Source organism: Neolamprologus brichardi, chromosome 9 (assembly GCF_056152115.1).
Source record: "Neolamprologus brichardi isolate AB-2024 chromosome 9, ASM5615211v1, whole genome shotgun sequence".
Taxonomy (NCBI): domain Eukaryota; kingdom Metazoa; phylum Chordata; class Actinopteri; order Cichliformes; family Cichlidae; genus Neolamprologus; species Neolamprologus brichardi.
Genome location: NC_142112.1, coordinates 16634685 through 16647703, shown reverse-complemented (window position 1 = coordinate 16647703; position 13019 = coordinate 16634685). Strand labels below are relative to the sequence as shown.

The window sequence follows — 13019 nt, the reverse complement described above, 5'->3', positions numbered from 1 at the left end:
CAATGGCTCAATCGGTAAACTGCACATTAGCTATGCTGACAATTTTAAGTAGCCAACACCCTGAGATACTGATGATGAATACAACAGCTTTGACTCTTCTTGACTGTGTAGGCCCTCAGGCGTAAAGTGTCAGAGTTGGAGGCCTTGACTTCAAGGACCGGTGTAGTTCCTGCTGCTCCAACCGTGGATCAATCGAGCCAGACTGAACCACTGAAAGAGGCAGGAGAAGCAGGTTGGTCCAGTTAATGGGTTTTTTGTCTTGTTTCATAGATGTGAATTTTCCTTTGGATGGTGGCACACATTTCTCATCGTTGCTCTACTTTGTACACCATCACAGTACATATAAAACAATCAAGACTTGAGTAGAGTTTTACTTTTAGACTTTTTTTTTTTTTAGAATTTACTTTTTAAACTTCCTTGAAATAACAATAGGAACTTAGAAAGTTGACAAATGCAATGATTTTTGAGAAATGTAGTGCCTCAAGGTTTTTAGAGACTGATGAAATTATTTAGTAGTTTTAAGTCTATGAATAAGGACCATTTTAAATTTTCGAAAGGATTTAAAAAAAGAACCCCTTCCAAAATACAAAAAACTTGAATCCGTTCAATTTTCTTTTTATAGCGCAAAATCTCAACAGTCACCTCAAAGCGGTTTATATTGAAATGTTGAGACCCCACAAGAATGCAGAGAAAACCCCAATAATTAGATGATCCTCTATGAGCAAGCACTTGGGAACAGTGGGAAGAAAAATTTCCGTTTAATGGGAAAGTGGTTTCCTTGATTTTAAATTTTAAGTTTCCTGCTCTTCATTTGTTGTAATTTTTATTTGCAATTAAGTTTTAGCTTTTTCATCATGAGGCCAGCATTTATTAAAACGGCAGCAAATTCAACCCTACACAGGAGATGATCGATACAGGCGCCTTCACAGAGAGAAATGTGCCATAGAGCGGATGTGTGAGGATAAACAACAGGTAACAAGGACAAAACTTTCCAGTTAAACACTGGCTCTGATTGGCTATGTAATTATGTCTGTGTTGATGTTTGCTCGTCAGCTAATTTTGTCGCTGGAGAAAAGGCTGATGGAGCTTAATGAAACGCTACAGAAGGTCAGAGATGGTTTTATGGAGAAATCAGCTGATCTTGAGGCTCTGCAGAGGACGGCTGATGATCAGGTGAGATGATGCACAGCCGGAGTACACAACATGTTCTTGCTACCAAGGGTGGCACAACCAGATATTAGATTGATGGAGCAATTACTTTCTTACACATGACCAGAAAAATTAAAAAAGGAGAAATCAAGAAGCAGCAAATACTTTTCTCACAGCACAAATAATGCCTGTCTATATCATATGAAATTATTATTTATTTTTAAAGAAAAAATCCATGGAAGAGATCCTACAGCAAAATGTGGAAAAAGACAAGGAGATTGTCTCGCTGAAGGCAGAAGTTGCCAAGCTCTCCCAGAAGTCCCCTGTGCAAGCAAAGACTAAGCGAGGCCTTCTCGCCAACATCAGGGAGGCTGTCACATCACCACGGAAGGGAACGTCTGCCCGAACACTGAGGAAAACGGGCAAGACTGTACACCATTGAAAGCCCAGTAGCTGTACAACAACTGCACTCACCCGGTTAGTGCATGAAAATGTCCTCCTTTCAACTGAGGAAAATTGCATTTGGTTTTTAAGAAGTTCCCTCGGATTTGAAGAAAATCCCCTGAAACTGAGAATGAAATGTGTATTTTTGTGTGCGTGTCTTGTGCTATAGTTTGTTTTTTAAAAATAAAATAAAATTGTATACTTAATGCTTTACATATGAAGATGCACAGAAAATCTAAGCAATCTCCTCCTCTTTTTAGAAGGCTTCGTTTCAAAGCTACATTGGTGTAATGCGAGTTCACTCTCACCGTATATGTGCTGTCCTTTTTATTTGGTCTAAAGACTTTTTTTCCACATGAAAAAAGCTCCTTCTGCATCCACTGCTATAGAAATATAACCTGCTTCTTCTAAGCATGCATTCAGTACATGGAGCTGTTCAAAATAAGGCCATCCATTTTCCAGAGCCTTCAGGGGAAAGTAAACCACAAAGAACCTTGATAGGACAAAGCAATCATCTACAACTTTCAATGCTCTTAAGTGCATCAGTGTGCTTTCTAATCTGCTTATTAGTTTATCTTTACACACAGTCAATTCAAATCTTTAATTCTCACCTAGTACAATGTACGACACATTTCCAACATGCTAATAAAATATTTATGGAGTATATTGACCTTTACAGCTGAGTGAAGGAGGTGTAGCCACTGTGGTGTGCTTGAAGTAACAGAGCACAGCCTCCTCCTCAGTTAGTGAAGGGGCCATTGTGGTAGGCAGCCAGCTGCTCTCCTCTCTGGTATCGTTGATGGTTAATAAGATTAGCTGCCTGTCTTAGCCTGCGTCAGTGCAAAGGGGTCAATCACAGGATTAGCACCTTGCTTAACAGTTACATCATTTTATTATCATTTTTGTCATTTTTCTTCATTACTTTGACTTTTCCCCACTCCAGCATCCATAGCATGTTTAGGACCTGTAATTGCAATATAGTTGCTGCAGGGTTGTTGTGCATCATGCTGCCTTGGGACTGAGTTTGTCTCGACCCTCAGCCACTGAATGAAGAATCTTCCAGGGGAAGAAGAGGAGCAGTGGCAGCCAGAGAAGTAAAAGGTAGCTGGGCCAAACTCTTGTCTGCTGTGGCAGAGTCCTAGACTCTGGACAAGTCATCCCTCATGCCACTGTTAAATAACAAAGTGGGTAATGACTGCACAGTTGGCGCAGACAAGACTTTGGCTGATGGGAAGGATCTGGTGGATTCTGTGATAAAGGTAAGTTGCTGCAAGTCTTCTCTTCTGGTCATAAAGAAAGCTCTGACCTCACTCTAGTCTCCTTTACATTTTTCTACTACGCTGTATTTGCATGTTTATGTACCAGTCTAACAGATTTGTGGAAATGAATATGAAAAACGGCTGGGAAGTTGATTTGTACACAGCAGTAATTTCCAGAATTTCATGTGAATACTTGGGATGTAAAGAGTTCAGTATTGCATGAGAATATAAAACGTATGGAAAAATGAACTCATTTGGTTTCAGTTCTATAGCCGTCGCCACATAAACATTTTACACAGAGAACATGCACAAAAAGGGGGGAAAGTAACATCCTTTATTCCAGACCCCTGTGGCTAAAAGTGCACTCTCACTGAAAAGAATTTCTTGGTCCACTGAGTATGTGCGACTCTCCGGCGTTAGATAATGCCGTGGACATGTTCGACATTTTCTCCCCATTAACATCAACTGTTTAATTTTAAAGTTATTTTTGTCAGTATGATAAAGGATGTTTGCACAATGGCATTTTGCATCTTATTTTCCTTGTACCTAGATGTCGATGGTAGTATTTCTACTCATTAATTGGTGTAAGCAGCCACAAATGAAGCGCAGAAAATGACAAGATGGTGTTAATATTTAATATAACCTATTTTCAAAGTAAACATTACAATTTAAGAATGGTATAGCACATCTGTGGTTTTACCGTCACCAGTGCGCGCTAGGAAAATGGGCCACTCAGAGTACACGAGGTTGCTTTGGCTTATCTAGAAATAGATCAATGTTAATGAGATTATTTCTAATATTTTTAATGAATGAAACCACCTGCTAATCTCTCTCCCCCCAAGGTTAAATGTATCGGCTGAAAGTAAATAATTCTTGCAGTATGATTTAGATCAGAAAACAAAACGTGTACGTTTTTCTGCACTTTAGTTACTGTTTCAAGCAGGTTAAGATGACTAATGTTCAGCTCGATCAGCTTTTTCCCCCAAACAGTTGAGTTTTCTTTCAGTTTTGGTACTCTGATTATATATGTGTGGGTTGGTGAAGTGTTTAGCAGAGAGTAGCTGCTCAGAAGGTTAATGATGTGCAATACCTAATTAAGATTAGTGATCTAAATACAGCAGGTGATATGGACAGCAAGGGCATGTCCCTACTATGAAAAACAAAAAAGCCCATTCCTCTTGCAAACTTGGAGTTTGGCCATCTTGGAGGGGAATTATCTGGAATACTTTTGTTTAACTAGGAGTTCCTGAGCTCTGCATATTACCAAACACTGTCAAATCTTTGTTACAGGTGGTAGCATGTTACCGGCATTTGGCTGCATGTGTTGGTGGCTGCACAGACAGTTTGCAGCTGCGGGATGAGCTGAGACAAACGCGAGAAAAGGCCCTGAATTTGGCCGAGGCCATCCGTCTGCATCTGACCTCACATCTGCGGGACAAGAGCCTGCCCGAGGACCAGCGCAAGGAGATGGAGCTCCTCTGGGTGGCCTTCTCCTCCAGTCTAGAACTGCTCCATGTTGACATGTGCAAGGTTTTCAGCATAGGTGACAACTTCTCCCTGGCTAACACTGCTTCCCTGGTGCAGACCGGTTTACAAGGTAAATGCAAGCCTTTCACATACTGCTGCTACTATATGCAAGCTGTGTCGTCAACCGAAATCGAACTTTAAGCAAAACCAAGAAAACTGCAAAATAACTGCACTACTTTAGTCTTCAGAGGTTGTTTTAGAGTGAATGCAGAGGAAACTCTATTATTGTATCTTGTAAGACTCAATGACTACACATGGAGGGGAAAATGTTTTGGATTGTAATGTAAATTATTTAGCTGTTTTTCATACTCTGCAGATAATATTTTATCAGAATTAATATGCTCAAATCTGCCAGTGTGCTAATATTTTAGAGTATCTCATGTGAATGTCCTGTGGCATCAGTAAAGGTGAAATATTTGGACTCTAGCCCTGCATTTATTCAGTTTACTATTATTTTTTTCTGTTATCATTGATGGATACAAGTAAAGTGTGTGGAGCTGTGCTTGAGTTGGTCCATCACACTGATACACAATGTTTTCCCAACTTTTAAATGGACTGGTTCAGGTATTAATGGCCCCCAGATGTTGGATGCTGCTGATTTATTTATTCCTCTGTGCCACTGTGACAATATTACATTAGAATTTTTAAGCAATGAGGATTGCCATGAGATTTTGTTCAAATATTCACATTTTGTTTCCCTTCATGATGAAGTGGAAAGCTTCTGCCACATTTTACAAATCCATTGTTGAGTTGTAAAAGCCAAAAGAAAATGGAAAGCTAAAATTTGTTTCTGGTAATGCAGGAGGAGGCAGTGAGGTAGCAGCTCGAGCACTCAGTTTGGCAGACTTGAACCAGGAGCCTCCAACCCTTCCTGCTGGTCTTGAGAGCCAGGAACGGAGCACCATGGAGCAGGAAATCAGCCAAATCGACCACATGATTGATGACATGGAGAAAAAAGTAAACGTGTTGCGCTGGATGGTGGAGCCCAGGGGGCCACAATACGCAGACCCGCTCAGCAGCACCGAGAGCGCCTCGCTGGCTCTGCTCAGCGTTGACGAGGAGCAGCCTGGACACGAGCCTCTATGCCAGCGCAGTTTGATCTTTGTGCTCTTATTGCTGTTTGCGGTTGTTTTGGTGGCAGCCACGTTATCTGTCTGTCTTGTCCTTTTCTCATGAACAAAACCTTAATTTTTATTTTATTTTTGTTGGTGCAACCTCAGAAATGCTCACTAATACTGTAACACTGGCAAGCTTTGCAGGTACAGTAGTGTTCTTTTAACTATATTCTTTGCAATGATGAAAAGGTGACTTTTATTGTAAACCTTTATTAGTGCGTTCTACAAATACTAAAATTAATCTGGATGCGAACTTGTTTGCCATGTCTTGCAGTGAATCCAAGGCTGCCATATGCATTAAACAAATAAAGTACATGACTGCCTGTTATACAATAAAATTATGTTTTATTTTACTTATACAACTGTTTGAAAAAGAAAATTGAGCCAACATTGTAATTTTTTTCCTGACTAGCTTTTGATGCACAAAAGGAGCAATTCTACCTTTTTTTTTTTTCTTTCTTTTTTTTCTAAGCAGCCAGAAAGGCACTTCCTATTCCTTATCGCAACTGAGAAGACATAGGTGCAAATGCTTCTTAATATAGGTGATCATGTATTTTCTATATAAAGTGCTGTAGAGAACTGATGATGTTTAGCACAGTTGTACAATATAAAAGTATCAACTTTGATATGAAACTGTCTTCTTGGGGTTTTGTTGTTTTTGTTCTGTAAATTATTACCTCAAAGCACAACTTGAGATCCAAAATCATCTCAAGTCTTGCATAAGTTACTGCAGGCTGACAAATCCCTAAAAGATGGCTGCAATACCGTCTCACTCCTCTTAGGTTGGTTCAAAGCTATGACAAAACCGCTCAGCCACTGGAAATTATTTTCATATTCATGAAAGAAAAGTGTATAGCCTACAGTATAGATAGGAGCAGATTCTCAGTCAAGTAAATCAAATCTGAAAGGTTGAAATATGAATCATCAAATATACAAACAGTTTTCTTTCTAAAATAGTACGATAGGAGCTTTATATTCATTCTGATGTATTAGTACTTATTAATTTATATTTTTCGGGTACTATACTGGTACTAATTGTACAGAAAATACCCATTATGACTTAGCACCTAATCAATTATGACAAAAGAGGTGTTTTATTTTGAAAGGCGTGACCGGTAGTTTGACGATTCTTTGTCAGTTTCAATTGTAGTCCGGAGAACAGTAGGTGAAAGGGTCGATGCAGGCGTGACTGTGAAAATTTATCATCTGAGGCGTTTCACAGACGGAAGTACAGCCTTGGTAAAGAAAAAACAAAACTCGCTGTTAGTGGGACACACTCTCCTTGACGATGGTGCTTAAACAGTGCCAGTCTCGACTTAAACTTTTTAACTTTAACCACCCAGAAAAGTGGTATGATCCTCAAGACAGAGCTAGCATTTTTGTGCCTGCAGCGACATCGATTTTCGTCAGAGCCTCAGCGTGTTCTCAGTGTAACCTCACTCCATCTTTTAGCAAGTTTGAGAAGACACCGCTGAGATGGAGACGAGCTCCTGGAGTGAACATTACGCATTTGTCTGCTGCGACATGGATGTCCGTGAGAGGTAACAAACAGCGCTTACGCTTACAGTATCAAACAGTCTTTAACTGCATGTCTGCCACTTTAAACCTCGCCACTTCCCATAAAAATGGCAGTTGTTAGCTGTGATGAGCTAATTTACATAAATTGCACAAGTGAACTGGAGTTTCATTTCTTCCAAAGACCGCAATCGTACGTCCTTCAAAACCCTCTCACGCGAGACTTTAAATGACTACAGGTACTGTGATTTTGTCATGGTAACTGAGCTACTGTATCTCATGTGCATGTCAAAATAAAAGTCAACTTGTGGACTGTGATGGTGCTAAACTTTGGTTACCTCCATAATAATTAATTAGTTCGCAAGTGTCTGCAAATCGCATACATCTATATTTTATTCACAGAAAACACTGAAAACATATCAGATGTTTAAACCGAGATGTTTCAATATTTAATGGAAAATATTAGCTAATTTTATGGCAGCAACACATCTAAAAAAAACATGGGATAGTTCCCTGTTCCCTGTGGGACTTGATGTTGGAGGGTGAGTAATCCGCCCTCCCTGTCACTCCCTTCTGGACGCTGCTGTCTGTCCCTTGGATGTGGGTGCTTGATGAGTTTGCACCATGTGGCCACTGTGGTCACTGACCTACTGCCTTGGGGGTGGTAGACAAGGGTGGCTTGGACATCTGCATCTGGGGCTCTGCCAGGTGGTTCTTGGGCACCATCATTATCAAGTACATTTACATAAGACACATACAGTGGGGCAAAAAAGTATTTAGTCAGCCACCGATTGTGCAAGTTCCTCCACTTAAAATGATGACAGAGGTCAGTAATTTGCACCAGAGGTACACTTCAACTGTGAGAGACAGAATGTGAAAAAAAAATCCATGAATTCACATGGTAGGATTTGTAAAGAATTTATTCGTAAATCAGGGTGGAAAATAAGTATTTGGTCACCTCAAACAAGGAAAATCCCTGGCTCTCACAGACCTGTAACGTCTTCTGTAAGAAGCTTTTCTGTCCCCCACTCGTTACCTGTATGAATGGCACCTGTTTGACCTCATCATCTGTATAAAAGACACCTGTCCACAGCCTCAACCAGTCAGACTCCAAACTCCGCCATGGCCATGGCCAAGACCAAAGAGCTTTCGAAGGACACCAGGAAAAGAATTGTAGACCTGCTCCAGACTGGGAAGAGTGAATCTACAATAGGCAAGCAGCTTGGTGTGAAAAAATCAACTGTGGGAGCAATCATCAGAAAATGGAAGACATACAAGACCACTGATAATCTCCCTCGATCTGGGGCTCCACGCAAGATCTCATCCCGTGGGGTCAAAATGATCGTGAGAACGGTGAGCAAAGATCCCAGAACCACACGGGGGGACCTGGTGAATGACCTGCAGAGAGCTGGGACCAAAGTAACAAAGGTCACCATCAGTAACACACTACAACGGCAGGGAATCAAATCCCGCAGTGCCAGACGTGTTCCGCTGCTGAAGCCAGTGCATGTCCAGGCCCGTCTGAAGTTTGCCAGAAAGCACATGGATGATACAGCAGAGGATTGGGAGAATGTCATGTGGTCAGATGAAACCAAAGTAGAACTTTTTGGTATAAACTCAACTCGTCGTGTTTGGAGGAAGAAGAATACTGAGTTGCATCCCAAGAACACCATACCTACTGTGAAGCATGGGGGTGGAAACATCATGCTATGGGGCTGTTTTTCTGCCAAGGGGACAGGATGACTGATCCGTGTTAAGGACAGAATGAATGGGGCCAAGTATCGTGAGATTTTGAGCCAAAACCTCCTTCCATCAGTGAGAACTTTGAAGATGAAACGAGGCTGGGTCTTCCAACATGACAGTGATCCAAAACACACCGCCCGGGCAACAAAGGAGTGGCTCCGTAAGAAGCATTTGAAAGTCCTGGAGTGGCCTAGCCAGTCTCCAGACCTCAACCCCATAGAAAATCTGTGGCGGGAGTTGAAAGTCCGTGTTGCTCGGCGACAGCCCCAAAACATCACTGCTCTTGAGAAGATCTGCATGGAGGAATGGGCCAAAATACCAGCTACTGTGTGTGCAAACCTGGTAAAGACCTATAGTAAACGTTTGACCTCTGTTATTGCCAACAAAGGTTATGTTACAAAGTATTGAGTTGTATTTTGTTATTGACCAAATACTTATTTTCCACCCTGATTTACGAATAAATTCTTTACAAATCCTACCATGTGAATTCATGGATTTTTTTTTTTTTCACATTCTGTCTCTCACAGTTGAAGTGTACCTCTGGTGCAAATTACTGACCTCTGTCATCATTTTAAGTGGGGGAACTTGCACAATCGGTGGCTGACTAAATACTTTTTTGCCCCACTGTATAATCACTTGCACTGTTTTTATTTACATTTTACACAGCATCCTAATTTTTTTTGGAAATTGGTTTTGTGTGTGTGTGTGTGATTTCAAATGGAAAGGTTCATTTCAGATAATAAATAGATTGAAAAATCAAAAGCTACATGCAGCAACCTAAACAAGATGTTAATATTTATCTATATTCCAGTGTTGAGGTCATTCTAAAATGCTGTGTTTCTTAAAACCTCTGTCAAAGCTTTCCAGTATGATCTAAATCCAGACGTACCAAAGGCTGAAGTCCAGAAGCTGTTCTTTGATACGCATGCAGTGGTGCGACTCCTTGAGGAAAATGGTTAGTTGTTCGATTAAAAAAGCTACAGCATTATATTTCTTTTAAAATAGTAGGCTGCATTGATTTCATTTATAAATAACATTTTTTTTCTCCTATGAACAGGTTTCACTACATCTCAGTCTGAAGGCATGGTCAGCGTACTGGTGAAGATGACAAACTCTAACATGGATGTCATTTACAGTGACATGATAACCAAAGTGCAGCAGGTGAGACAGCAGTACAATAATGTGCACTGTGTGCAGGCGCTGGTTGTGTTTCCTCTGTGTGTTCACTCACAAGGCTTTGTCTCTGGTCCCGTAAAGGTCAGTGAACCAGGATCGCTGGGTTGGTCATTGTATTATGAAAACACTGTGACCTGTGTAGTTAAATATAAACAGTGCTCGTGTTACTAAAAACCTTCGATGTTGGTGTCCGCGATGAGTTACTTTTGAAAATTCATGGCACTGGAATGTCTGATGAGAATAAGGACGATCTGTGATACAGCTCTCCGTGATCACTCTTACTGGCTCTTTTAACAATGTTAAGACTGATAGTGATATGGGAATATCTTTTTTTTCTTAATGTTAAAATGTACATCTTATTTTAAAATATTGCTCAAAACCCCCCTTTTTCTAGCTATAATATAATATAATATTCCACTTCTTATTAAGTCGGTATTAATGTTAAAAAATTCAATAATCCATATATCGCTGGGATTTCCAAGTGGCAGCCACCATGACATCGCTTGTACATGATTAATAGTTCTTAGGACTGGTATCATTTGGCTAAGCAGAGAGGTTAAGCTGGAAAGGATGTGCAGCAGGATGGAAGATGGAAGGAGTACTTTGAGAGCTGATGGAAGAAGAAAATGAAAGAGAGGGGCGGATGGATCAGGAAGTGGAGAAGGTTTAGTATGGTGGGTGAAGTTATGAAGATGATGAAGATTGGAGAAGTGGTAGGTCCAGATGATAAACCTGTGGAAATATGGAAATGTCTAGTAAAAGATGGCGGTGGACTTTATATCAAGGTTGTTTCACAATTTTGGAGAATGAAATGGTCACGTGTTGAGCTCTACTAACTACAGAGGGATAGAGTTATTGATCCATACCATGAAGATATGGGAACGAGTTGTTGTAAGTATGTTAGGAAGAATAATACTTTGTTTGTGTTTTCCACTTGCACTGCAGCACTGCTTCATGCTGAGAAAGAGCACTACAGGTGTGATGTTTGCTTTGTTTTGATGGAGAAGTATAGAGGAGGAGGAGTTGCACTTTTTTTTGTGGATCTAGAGAAAGCATATGAGCTAAGTCTTGTTATAATTTCATATTTTACATCTTCTGGTATCCACCCATTCATCTCCACTAATTAAGGATTTCTATAGGTTAAACCACTCTTTGCTGTATGTGAATGCTTTGCTCTCCCAGAGCCTTGGTAAAGGCTATAAAGTGAAAGATCAAGGCTATCATATACTTCACATTACCATCTATGCATCACAGCATTACAGTGGTTTGATATCGGTGTGTTAATTAAATCCCCACCACATGCTGTGCCTGTCAAAGCCACAGCGGCAATAACTTTTCTAAAAGCTCTGAATTTAGTGTGTTCCACTCGCACTACAGTACTTTATTTTTATCGTGAACCCTCTAACGTTTTGTGCGATCTTGGCAGGAGATCATGTTGCAGCGTGTGATGTCTCAAATAGCCACTGTAAAGAAGGACATGGTGATCCTTGAGAAGAGCGAGTTCTCTACTCTGCTGGCAGAAAATGAGGTAAATGTTTTTTTCGGAGTTGTTTTAAGAAGAAAAATAATTTGTTCGATAAAGATCACTTACTGCAGTGACAGTGTAGCACGTTTGACGTGATCGTTTAGTTTGTCAGTAGTAGAAACAGGAATGACTGCACAGTGTGTTTGTGCCAGCGATTTCCTTCCACGTAATCTGACTGTGTCAGTGTTTTGCCCTTTCTCCCAGAAACTCAAGGTCCAGTTGCTCCAGCTCAAGGTCCAGCTAGCTGTAAGTGATTACTGTGAATGTATTAACCTTCATGAATTCCTTGATAGTATTTGATTTATCTTAACTTGGTTGAAATCTCCATTTAGAAAAATGTTTTGACTTTGTGTCTCTTTTTTACAACGTTGCAGGATGAAATGAAAAAAGTGCAGTCAGACAAAATGTTGGATATGAATTTGGAGAAAAGCCGAGTGAAAGAACTGGTACGTGTTCGAGGAGATCAGTTCAATTATTGTGTGGAAAAAAATGACTGAATTTAAAACTACACGACTTTCTTGCTCCCACATGAAGTTCTGCCTATAATTATGTTTGCATTTTACGCCATGGTGTCACAGTTACACAAACATTGCCTGCATTTATTTTTATATGTGTAAAGGAGCGTTGTACCAATGTCGTATCACAAAAGGTGGCATGAAATCACGTTTGTATTTTCAGAGAGCAGAGCATGAGAAGAAACTTCTAGAAACACGAACTGAGATTATGGAAATGGTTTGTATACATGCATTTAGTTTATAGCACACTGCATTCAGTCATTTGTTTCTATTCTCCATTAAAGGTTTTTAATGCTTACTTTTAATTTATCGTGGGTCTTTATCGCCTTGCCTTTTTTACAGACTGCAGAACAGGAGCGCTATTTGACTCAGACAAACATGAAAATAGACACAGAAGTGGCTGGTTTGAAAACCATGTTGGAGTCTCATAAACTGGATACTATAAAATACCTTGCAGGTACACGTGCATGTTAAATATGGGTTGTAGTTACACTTTCTATCTTTTATTTTCTTACAGATACAGCTGTTACAAATAATTGCATGTGATATTTTTTTTTCTCTTGCAGGTTCAGTGTTTACATGCCTCACTGTGGTCTTGGGTTTCTATCGTATTTGGATGTAAGCAGGACTTTGATCATTGACTTTGATAACACTTGAATTGTCACTGCATCCACTGAATGTGCTATGATTTGTTATTTCCCGGGCAGTGGTGATCTTTTTTACAAGTAGAACTTATGGAAGGACCAGCTCCTTCACCGATCACTCGTGGAAGTTATTTGATAAATACATTCATTCATCAAAAATTTCTACCGCACCACCCAGACAGTTTTTTAATTAAATTTTTATTCTCTTGCTTTATGGCTTCTGGAACCAAGTTGACAATTCACTTAGTAACTTTTTGTAATGTGTAATTACTGAAATTATGTATATATGTATCTGTATATGTGTATATGCCAGTCTTTAAATACTGGAGAGAACATAATATTAATATTTAGGCACAAAGATTTCTGTACCTTTTTTTTTTTTTTTTTTTTTTTGTCGTTTTCAGAAA

At 39.9% G+C, this 13019-nt stretch overlaps 3 protein-coding genes across 4 annotated transcripts in view; all 3 read left to right on the top strand.

Moving 5' to 3' along the window:
- zgc:56231 (kinesin-like protein KIF20A) overlaps nucleotides 1–1591 on the top strand; it is a 7306-nt gene extending 5715 nt beyond the window's left edge. The window contains exons 15-18 of the mRNA XM_087845602.1: nucleotides 112–232; nucleotides 902–972; nucleotides 1054–1173; nucleotides 1376–1591. Of these exons, the coding sequence (XP_087701728.1) occupies nucleotides 112–232; nucleotides 902–972; nucleotides 1054–1173; nucleotides 1376–1591 (528 nt within the window). The remainder of the gene's footprint in view (nucleotides 1–111; nucleotides 233–901; nucleotides 973–1053; nucleotides 1174–1375) is intronic.
- An 853-nt stretch (nucleotides 1592–2444) lies between these two features.
- On the top strand, nucleotides 2445–5986 carry rgs9bp (regulator of G protein signaling 9 binding protein). Its single transcript, XM_006806343.2, has 3 exons — nucleotides 2445–2852; nucleotides 4143–4449; nucleotides 5182–5986. Exons 1-3 carry the CDS (start codon nucleotides 2757–2759, stop codon nucleotides 5553–5555), a joined length of 777 nt encoding a protein of 258 aa, XP_006806406.1. The 5' UTR covers nucleotides 2445–2756; the 3' UTR covers nucleotides 5556–5986.
- Nucleotides 5987–6645: 659 nt separating this feature from the next.
- On the top strand, nucleotides 6646–12980 carry mcur1 (mitochondrial calcium uniporter regulator 1). 2 transcript variants are annotated; one of them, XM_006806342.3, is made up of 9 exons: nucleotides 6646–7035; nucleotides 9612–9707; nucleotides 9810–9913; nucleotides 11355–11456; nucleotides 11658–11699; nucleotides 11828–11899; nucleotides 12132–12185; nucleotides 12311–12425; nucleotides 12535–12980. In XM_006806342.3, the coding sequence occupies exons 1-9, from the start codon at nucleotides 6783–6785 to the stop codon at nucleotides 12588–12590; spliced, it is 894 nt and encodes a 297-aa protein (XP_006806405.2). In that variant the 5' UTR covers nucleotides 6646–6782; the 3' UTR covers nucleotides 12591–12980. The 2 variants fall into 2 exon arrangements, with proteins under 2 accessions (XP_006806405.2, XP_087702141.1); XM_087846015.1 differs by lacking the exon at nucleotides 12132–12185.
- The last annotated feature ends 39 nt before the right edge of the window (nucleotides 12981–13019 follow it).